General features: G+C 36.2%; 1 protein-coding gene across 1 annotated transcript in view; it reads right to left on the bottom strand.

The window, feature by feature from the left end:
* Positions 1 to 2,887: 2,887 nt before the first annotated feature.
* The window catches only part of LOC106469577 (protein patched-like), a 61,684-nt gene continuing 54,187 nt past the window's right edge, over positions 2,888 to 10,384 (bottom strand). Inside the window, exons 22-26 of the mRNA XM_022398150.1 lie at positions 7,099 to 7,198; positions 6,335 to 6,586; positions 5,875 to 6,052; positions 5,375 to 5,481; positions 2,888 to 4,793 (exon numbers count right to left, since the gene is read on the bottom strand). Coding sequence (XP_022253858.1) covers positions 5,375 to 5,481; positions 5,875 to 6,052; positions 6,335 to 6,586; positions 7,099 to 7,198 — 637 coding nt within the window. The 3' untranslated portion in view covers positions 2,888 to 4,793. The remainder of the gene's footprint in view (positions 4,794 to 5,374; positions 5,482 to 5,874; positions 6,053 to 6,334; positions 6,587 to 7,098; positions 7,199 to 10,384) is intronic.

Here is a 10,384-nt window from a genome sequence, read left to right as displayed (position 1 = left end):
CCTTTCATTCATCTCCTCTTAACGTACACGTGAAATAATCCTTGTGAAAATTCGCTCTCAGAAACGTTTTAAGTTTCCGCTTTATCAAGAAACGATATTACGTTTCTTTTAAATATGTGCTGAAATGTAAATATATTTCACTGTGTTAAGATTTCAGGATTTCTTTTGAAAATTGTTATATCTAAATATGGCAGTATACGATGATTTTCTGACTACAGAATTTTTTAATTAAGTTTGTCGAATTTCGCGCAAGATGGCTCTGCTCTCTGCGTTAGCAGTCCCTAATTTAGCAATGAAAGACTACAAGGAAAGCAGCTAGTCAATACCATCCACCGCCAACTGTTGGGCTACTCTTTTTATCAATACAATGTGATATTTAACGCTACATTATAACGCCCTCTTAGCTGAAAGGGCGAGCATGTGCAGTAAGGGGATTCAAACTTGTGACCCGCAGATTGCGAGTGGAGCTCCATAACCACTAGGCCTTGCTGGGCCTTCAGCAGAGTCTGAGGCCTTATAACGCTAAAAAATCGGGTTTCGATATTCGCGGTGAACACAGTATGAATAGCCCATTGTGTAGCTTTGTGTTTACTAATAGTAAAACATACATCATTACTAAGTACTGTTGTAATAAAGAACCCAATTAAGGAGGGCCGGGTATGGCCCAGAAGTTAGCATATTGATGGATCCAGGGTTCGTGTAGCTTTGTGCTTAATAATAGTAAAACATACATCATTACTAAGCACTGTTGTAATAAAGAACCCAATTAAGTAGGGCCGGGTATGCCCAGATTTTAGCGTATTGATGGATCCAGGGTTCGTGATGCGCTACCCACTTTGAGCTGTGGGCTAACAGTTGATACATTTAATTATTCGGTCCAGATGAGATAATATTTGTGGCAGAAATCACTGATGTTTGTCTTCCATCTACGCGCTAGTTCTAAATTAGGGACGGCTATACTTGAACCCTAGGAATCTCTGTTAGTAGTTGAATTTTGCGCAAAGCTATACGAGGACCATCTGTGTTAGCCCGTTCCTAATTATGAAGTGGGAAAATAGAATGAAGGCATCTAGTGAACACCGCCAACTCGTTGATTACTTTAATCGAACAGAGGGAATTGTTTGTCACTCTTAAAACGCACCAACGGCCCCAAAGTGCATTTTTTTGTTTCCTTTTCTGTGATAACAAGCCGCTGACTATGGAACCTCTAATCCATAGTCCGGCATGATAATCACTTGACCAAGAAGTCTCTAACCTTGTCATTAAGCCCACGAACCTATAATGTACTGTTCAGCTTGAAAACTCAAATTTCAAAGAAAAACAACAACAACTAATGGTTCAATAGATTTAGCATAATAAAGAAGTTGTATTTAAATGTTTCACAGACCAGGCGTGGCCCATTGGTTAGCGTGCCTAACGTTGAAATCCGGCGGTTAATGGTTTGCATCCCGCTACTGCTAAAATGCGCTCCGAATTTTGGGACCATGAGTGCATTTTGAGTGACGATTAAGTCCCACTATTGAATTCTATAGTTCTTGACTAGTTGCTTCCCATCTAGTCCCCCAATTATAACACCGTTCTTTTGTTGGGGGTATTTCAAATGGGTGGTAAAAATCCGTCGTGAAAATTTGCAAATCTTTTAGAAGGGACTTGCATATTACTTCAAATAACTGTCTTCCTACTATTAGGTAGTTTGTAGCACATTTAGGAAGAAAGCTTTTGAACAGTTTAATGGTTGAAATAAATTACCTTTTTCGTGAGAAAATGAATGTATACATTGTAAGGAAACTCACCTCACTAGACTAGACTTTTTGAACAAGAAAAAAAAAGAAGAGGATTTATAGAACAAAGTTAGATATAAGACGACGATAGTGTTTATACCGATATCAATGTCAACTAAATTAAATGAGAATGTACGAATATTCACTTAGGAAATCCGGAGTAGCTTCATTTAATAAATCACGTATTTTAGTAATAATAATATCAAGTGTATTTCATCACGGTGATTCCTTTATAAATGAATTTCTTTTTCTTGAGACGGCTGTTTCCAAGACAAAAGTAGTACAATATCAGTCCTAACCTTATGGATTATTACATAGGAGAGTTGTATTGTACATGGTGTTCGTGAAGTCTGGAACCACAAGCACTTCAATGAATTTTATAGAATGTGTTTCACACGCTGTTCTTGTAATTCGAAACAAGTTTGGATTAACTCGACCTTCTCATGTTTTAACAGCGCCATAATCAGTCATCTATCTGAAATTAAGAAAAGCTGCAAATCACCTATGCTTCCAGACTTTTCGGACACCATGTATTGTGTTTGGAATTTCCTTGCAAAGTTTTACGAGGGCGAAATGTGCATGATCATTCCTAATTTTGGACTGAAAGGCTAGAGGGAAAGGTAGCTATTAAACAACTCTCACCGCCAGCTATTTTGCTGATCCAATAGTGGAAGTTGACTGCCATTCTTATAACGGCCCCAACTCGAAGTACAGTGCACTTTTTTGTGTGCCAGTGGCATGCGAACCAAGAACCCTCGCCTTTATAGTTCGAGCACGTTAACCACCACTAAGAAAGATGTAGCTTATGCGGTGAAAAGCAAATTTCTTAACTTTCCTCACCCACAGGATTAATCCTTCATTAGTGCGAGTGCAAGACATTTGATATATATGTATATATAAACCACTTATTAGGGGGGGGGGGCTTGTCCCCCTTCACACACCCCTGTTGTAAAGGTTTTAATCTGGACAACGTTTTGCTTTGGCCCGGTGAGAGTAAACTCAAAAGTGCCGAAACTTTAACTTCAATACTTTTTCAGGCAAACTATTCATTCGGAGGTTCACACCAAAGAAAGTTATTTAACCAAAAGAAACAAAACACACGACGATTAACCTTTTTTAAAATCTTAATTAGACTAATTCCCATTTTGGGCTTTATTAGAATATACACAGTTAGCTGCTGGAGTAAAATCATTAATTTGATATGTTTGACTTTTAAGTCATCAGTATCTACAATATTTCTTACAAATTATTATACATCAAAAACGGAAAAAACACACACACACACTAATGGGATCAGTTAACACCAACTTTTTCTTAAAAGTTACAATAAAATAGTCTTAAAGAACAATGCAATTATTTTACAAAATAAATAATATTTATCATCCCAGCTGACAAGCAAAACTGTACCAACGTCAGCTACATTAATAGCGTTGACCGCGCATTTGTTTCTTTTTTCACTCGTTTTTAATATAACTCTTACAGCTTTTGCATTACCTGGCCAAATCATTGTGTTCATTTACATATTATTCATTATACTGTTGTCATTCATTCATACAAATAGATATTTTAATCACTCACTCATGCCTACACCGATTTAGTCCGTTAAAATTTCCCGCCACGAGCTTATACAGTTGTTAAAAAATAAAGAACGGAGATCCTAAAAAATATATACTTCTTGAAAACTCCGTTGGAGGTCACCATGTGTTCTCAGCTCTTTTTTTTTTTGTCGAACGGTGTGACAATGAAACGCAAACACGTTCATTCATAGAGCAACATTCCTAACGTTACACTGATTATTATGACAAAGTCTGCGTACCTGTGATACATTATTCATATTCTCCTCACATAAATATAAATTAGGCTCTTATAAAAACAATCGCATGTAAAACACCTTTTTTTTTGAGCAAAAGACATTTTCAAAACAAATGGTTACTCGACGACGGTAAGTTTTCTACGCTTTTTCACAACTATGAGAATACTATTGTCATGTTTAGTTACCTATTTGTATTTAGTAAGTTATGTTACGAGCAGAGATATTTGTTAAACTATTATACATATGATTAATACTGCTCAAAATCCACTTACGTTATATGTGACCTCAGATGACAATTATATATATAAAAGAAAATTACAAAAATGCCTGAGTTTTGCTCTAAGATTCAGCTTACATCACAACTAGACTAACCATAGTTTCCAAACTTTACAATCTTTTTTCACCCACAAGTCAACAAACAATACGTGACTCTAGTACAGCAACAAGCTGTGATATGGATTGCTTTTCCATTTCTGTATTGTTATGCCAGACTAATAAAGTGAAGACGGTTATTCGACGTATAAAACCATGAATACACAACAACAGTGTGGCACTTCTGTATGACAGACTGGATGATGGCGAAGCACTTTCTGGTATGACAGACTGGAAGATGGTGGAGCACTTTCTGGTATGACAGACTGGACAATGGCGGAGCACCTTATGGTATGACAGACTGGAAAATGGTGTAGCACCTTCTGGTATGACAGACTGGACGATGGCGAAGCACTTTCTGGTATGACAGACTGGAAGATGGTGGAGCACTTTCTGGTATGACAGACTGGACAATGGTGGAGCACCTTCTGGTATGACAGACTGGACGATGGCGAAGCACTTTCTGGTATGACAGACTGGACGATGGCGGAGCACTTTCTGGTATGACAGACTGGATGAAAGTTCTCTCGTGAAGTACCAAGCATGTTAGCTTTCCTCTGTAATACACTCAGTCACAGAGCAGTGCCAAATAGCTGAACACAACTGTCTTCCATGGAATCACGCCCACCTTTGTTTTACACAGCAGGACTGTATTTTACAGTTTGTGGAGATAAAACTGTACAGTACCTATGTTGCTTTTTTTCTTATACAGTCACTTAAGTTAATTCTAGATTATTCAGCTATAAATATGCATACGTCAGAGCATGGAGTTAGTAATGTCCCTGTTCTCACAGCAATATCATGCTGTTGTTGAGCACACCGTCTTTCTGGAGATAAGAAAAGCATAAAAAAATTAAAGTATTCTAAACCACGTTCAGTTTATGCTGAACTCAAACTTACTTTCATCATACAGCAACGTAAAGATTAACTTGATGGTATAAGTTTTCTACAACTCATTATTGTAGTGCAACTATCACTATTTGTCATGTCCATTATATATTCTGGAAACTTCAGTCATATTATTAAATGTACAAATCTCAATATTTTTAACTCATGTTTTAATTTACTTTGTTTGAGACAATGTTTATAAACAATAAATAGTGTTCCATTTTCACCAAGAAATTGTCAATTTTCTAAAAAACCTATACAGGCCTATTACATTTGATACAATCTTCTGATAACTGATGTACACAGTTCTATGTAATTTATATATATATATAAATGTGTGTGTGTGTGTGTGTGTGTGTGTACACACTCCATTTTTAACTACATTTTAACCAAATGAATAAAATTAATTAGTATACAGTGCATGGTATTTTTTGCTATTCAATTATTATAAAAAATTGTTCTCTTCTACAGCACGATTATTTTTACAACTAGCATCTAACTTAAAAATAACTAAATGTACCTAGGACTTTGAATTACTACTCAAGTCAGTGTCTCCATCACTTTGTCTTGAAGAAATTCCTTCTCTCCGCCTCCGATGTTTATAGCTATACTCCCTCTCTACCGTCCCTGTTAGAATAAGTCATTGTTCTAATTATCTCTCGTGCACTTGATAATTTGTGTAAAAAAAAAGACTACATAAATATTCATGTTTTATAATATTTTTATAAATTTAAAACTAGAAAAAATTAAAATAATGTAATTTTTAAAATAAAGAACGATTTTTAATGACAAATTCAATTCAAATCCGTAAAGTCCTAAAATTAAAACTTTTAATTCTGTTTCATAACTTCTTTGGTTGTCATAAGGTAGCGCTGTAAACCTTAGTTATCCTACTTGATTTTAACAATATATATTTTACATCATTGTGAGTTATACAGAATAAAAATATAAATACTATTCACTGTAAGTAAAAATCTGATGAAAGTAGTATTTTAGAATGATCTTATAACAAATTCCCACCTGGAAGAGGGGTGTGTACCTCCACTTTCACCTTGGCGGTAGTGGTGACTTTTGTTGTAACAGCCGTCTGCGTTGTGTTTGTATGAAGAACTTGGGAGCAAGAATCTGTAGGGCTCGCAGAGCAGCTGCTGGTGTGTGTGTTATCTGATGATGTAGATGTGCTGGTGACGTGTACGCCCTAAAAACAAGGAATAAGCAGTTTTTATTTTTAGCATTAAAAACCAATATCGTGAACAAACAACACATATCAAACAGGGCCTCTTTCTGGCTAACTCTTGTAGACGGAGCTTAAATAGCATTATTTAAATAAATTTTAGTTTGTTGAAAAAAAAAAGTTGTTTCAATACACTTAAATGATGTGACAAGAATAGTACGTTTCTTTTCTTTTCTCTCAACAAAATAAGACACTCCGGTGCCAAAACTTTAGTGTATCCACCAGTTTTATTGTTTCACTTCTTACATTTCCGCCAGTCGTCGCTGTTGTATTGGTTATAGTTGTCGTTTCTACTACTACTTCTGGCTGCACAACGATTTCGTGCGATGAGTGGTAAGACTGAGGCTCCTCCGTGATGGTACTGAGAGAGATCTCCGAGTTGACTCGTGGATACACTCGCCGACCACTAAAATGTTGAGACGTCCGTGCCCTAGGTCTTGGTGGAGAAGGTTCTGGAGATGGAGTAGCTAATCTATCTGGATCATCGTTAGGAACCACCTACGTTTTAAAAAAAAAAGGTTAATAAACAACAGAAATCGTTCATCAAATATTTAGATTTTAGAGATTTTTACGGAAAATGTTACACGCTACTCAAATGAAAATGTTAAACGTTTACAGTGACAAGTTACAAGTATAACTTTACGAATAAATTCACTTTCTGCTTATAAAAAAAATCCAAGCAATCACATTTTCCCACTTATTTAACTCAACGCTTTTATAAAATATATTAATTAATTAATTAACTATTATGGAAACTCAAACAAGACTTGTATAATGTAATTTTAGTGCTTATTTTCCTTTTCTTAGGAGGTTACAGTTCACAATTTTCACTTTTAGGTTTCTTAAAATTCACTTTTTTATATAAATGACACAGAAATTTTTTTACCAAAATACAAAGTTCAGAAACATACTAATATCCACCACATCTATTATCTTTTACTGTTGGCACCATCGTATTATTTGAACGACATATTTTTTATTGAAGGAATAAACAAACAAAAATTAGATACCTCTCCAGGCGGTCCAATCAAGGAAAGCAACACAGGCAAAAGCAGTAATCCGTTTATTAAACCAATAAACACAAGGGCAACTAGGACATAGAAGAAATATCTGAAATATATAAAAAAATTCAAACTGTGTATCCAGTGTTTCTAAATAAAAGATTCATTATGACTTAACATCAGCCATCTGTCGGAAAACAACTAAAGTTTAGTACTCAAATCGTGTCAGTTTGTTTTCTGTTAACTACACATAATTATTATTGTTTTAAATAAAATTATACGCATAACCTATTGTAGTGTATATTTTACTGATGTTCTAGAGCAGTTGTGGGCAACTTGCTGCCCCCTAGAGATCAACCTGAGCATTCTCTTCATCCTAAAGAACAATACAACATCAAACAAACACGAGGGGTTTTTGCAAGAGTTGATATTATCTGTGAATAATGACAACGGGCAAATGTCCACGTGCATCGGTGCTAATTTAAAGTATTAAAATGTAAACTTTCATCATCTAGTTTTTTGTTTGTTTGTTGTTAACTACACAATGAACGAACCGCGATCTGCTCATCACAGGTATCGAAATCCGAATTTTTGCGTTATAAGCCGTCAGACTTACCGCAGAGCCATCGAGGTTTTTTTTTTTATGTTTATATACTGTAATATTTCAATCATCAGTAGCGAGAGTTATTTTACAACTTTAATATGTTTCATATGTAGCTCATTTTTATTCAAGCATACAATTTTTGGTTTATGACCGGTAAAGGAGACTTTGCGGCCCTTAGGGTGTTTGAGCGCTTCACGTGTGGCTCACGGATAGATTAGATTGCCCATCAGTGCTATAGACTATTGCAATATTTTAATTCAGAGCAAGGAAACCAATACCACAGGTAGGGCAGATAATTTAATAGATTATGCAGCAATATAGTGCACGTAGGTAGCCTAGGGCGGTGACACAAAATTGTAGCTTAAGTCTTACCACACAATGAAACCGAATTATCAACTGCACCAGAAACACAGAGTTTTTCTTTTTATGTTTAATGAATTACTGACATTTTACAAACGCGTTTTTTGAATATACAAAGAAAATTAACACATCATTAAAGAGTTCAGTTCGTTAAAAAGTGCTTATAAAGTGGCAATACTGATAAAATAAATTTTAAAAAATGGTCACATTTAGCTTGGTTCAGTGGAATGAATATACAAAATTCTTAATTTTGACCTTTTTTTTCTGTATATTTCGTGAACACTCATTTCCTCTACCACAGTCACGAATGAAGCCCTAGATTCGAGAACCCCTTGGTGTGAGTATGTCTGTGTGTGTCTTTCCCTAAGCACCTGCACTCTATTCCTCACGTTTTTGCCCACCCCCTTCCCTTTCGCCCTGGAGCCTCTGCGTGATGGTGGCCCCAAGTCGGCCTTCCTAGGCGAGCAAACAGCGCAGTTCCAGATTCTCATTATACAGATTTGAAATGGCTATCGCTTCGGGTCAAACTTCACTAATGAAATCAGCAGCGCCTGGACAACATTATAACTGTTTACATACTATGGTGTTGGGTGTGTGTGTGTGTGTGTGTGTATATAGAGAAAACTGTTGAATAAAACTGTATTTATGTCACTTTTCGCACGTTCAAGAACAAAAACCGCAGCGACAGTTCAAAAAAAACTAAAGCACGCATCTAAATCCACCGAACAAAAGACAGTTGAGACTTCTTGTTCCACCCACTAACAATAATAGTCCCCTTCCACCACATAGAAACAAGGTGGGGGGGGGGGAGTTGCAAGGGCAGGATAGGCTGTGCTCCTGTGGTTTTAACAGTTGATTAGAAACGACCGTCTCGGTATTATAGCCCACCCTGTTCGGACGATAACACTTGGGTCCATGTTAGTCTTAAGTCTGGATATTGAAAGGTTTGTGTTTGCGTGGTCAAGGATAACAGAAGGCTATGGTATCGTGCTGGGTGATCATGTGTAAGGACTTCCATACTTAAACAACAAAATATACATTACATTCCTAATTCTACATTTAAATGCGTTCGATGGGATATTTTTCTTTAGTAACAAACACTGGTATCATAAAATGTCCACTAAATTTTTGTATTTTCACATAAGTAAATTAGAAGGTACGAGTGACTAGAAGTTGTTACAATTTAAAATTCTGTTTATATATATGAAACATTGTGACAATTGTCAAGCGCTTGCGTTCCTTAATAGCGCCCCAAGGTGGCTCCGCGGGAAGTCTCAATACTTTTTTTTTTGTTTGCTCGTTTATTACTAAGCGCAAAGCTACACAATGGACTATCTGTGCTGTGCCCACCATGAGTATCGAAACACGACATTTAGCGTTATAAGCCCTCAGACATACCTCAAGACTCGTGTTACTAAGAATCGGGTTTCGATACCCTCGGTAGGCAGAACACAGGTAGTCCATTGTGTAGCTATGCGCTTAACAACAAAACAAACAAATCCTTGAATCAAACATACATGGTGTGAACGTGCTGTGTAGTCAGTATGAGAAAAACCTATACACTCGATGGGTGGAGTGAAGAAAAAGTGTCATTGGCCACTGTTCAGTTTTCAACATTATATAGCCGCATAATACCAGATATAATAAAATTTTCGGAATACTAAATTTATTTGTTAAATCCTTGAATAGCGTCACGTAAGCTATCATTTTGACCCCCCCCCCCGTCTCAGTAATACAACTTTTTAACATTTCCAGTTCTATCTATAACTTAATGGCTGAAGCTGTGACTGAGAAACAAACGGTGGTATTTAGTAACAAATGGAAATTAGGAGAAGAAAAAAAAGACTAGTTTAATAATATTTTTCATACTCAAATTTATATAGTTTCTGACCAAAGACTTCGAAAATATTTCCTTCATTCTCTTGAGACATTTATTTCCACAATTGCACAAGATTTACTTCAGCTATTTCCTCTCCCCAGAAAACTGGTTTCAACCAAATTTCTCAACAGAAGATTTATATGAACCATTTCCAATTTAACAAGTTTCTTTTTTCCATCACTTTAAACTTTACATCAGACACCTCTGTTAGGTCTCTACAGAAAAAGAAGAGATTTATGATGCCAACACATTCTCTCCTCATACCATCTTCTATTGCCTCCTCATACCATCTTCTATTGCCAACACATCCTTTCCTCATACCCTCTTCTATTGCCAATACATCCTCTCCTCATACCCTCTTCTATTGCCAACACATCCTCTCCTCATACCATCTTCTATTGCCAACACATCCTCTCCTCATACCATCTTCTATTGCCAACACATTCTCTCCT

This window comes from Limulus polyphemus, unplaced genomic scaffold (assembly GCF_000517525.1).
Source record: "Limulus polyphemus unplaced genomic scaffold, Limulus_polyphemus-2.1.2 Scaffold3554, whole genome shotgun sequence".
Lineage (NCBI taxonomy): Eukaryota > Metazoa > Arthropoda > Merostomata > Xiphosura > Limulidae > Limulus > Limulus polyphemus.
The sequence above is the reverse complement of the archived record's forward strand: the minus strand, read 5'-3'. Positions and strand labels throughout refer to the sequence as shown.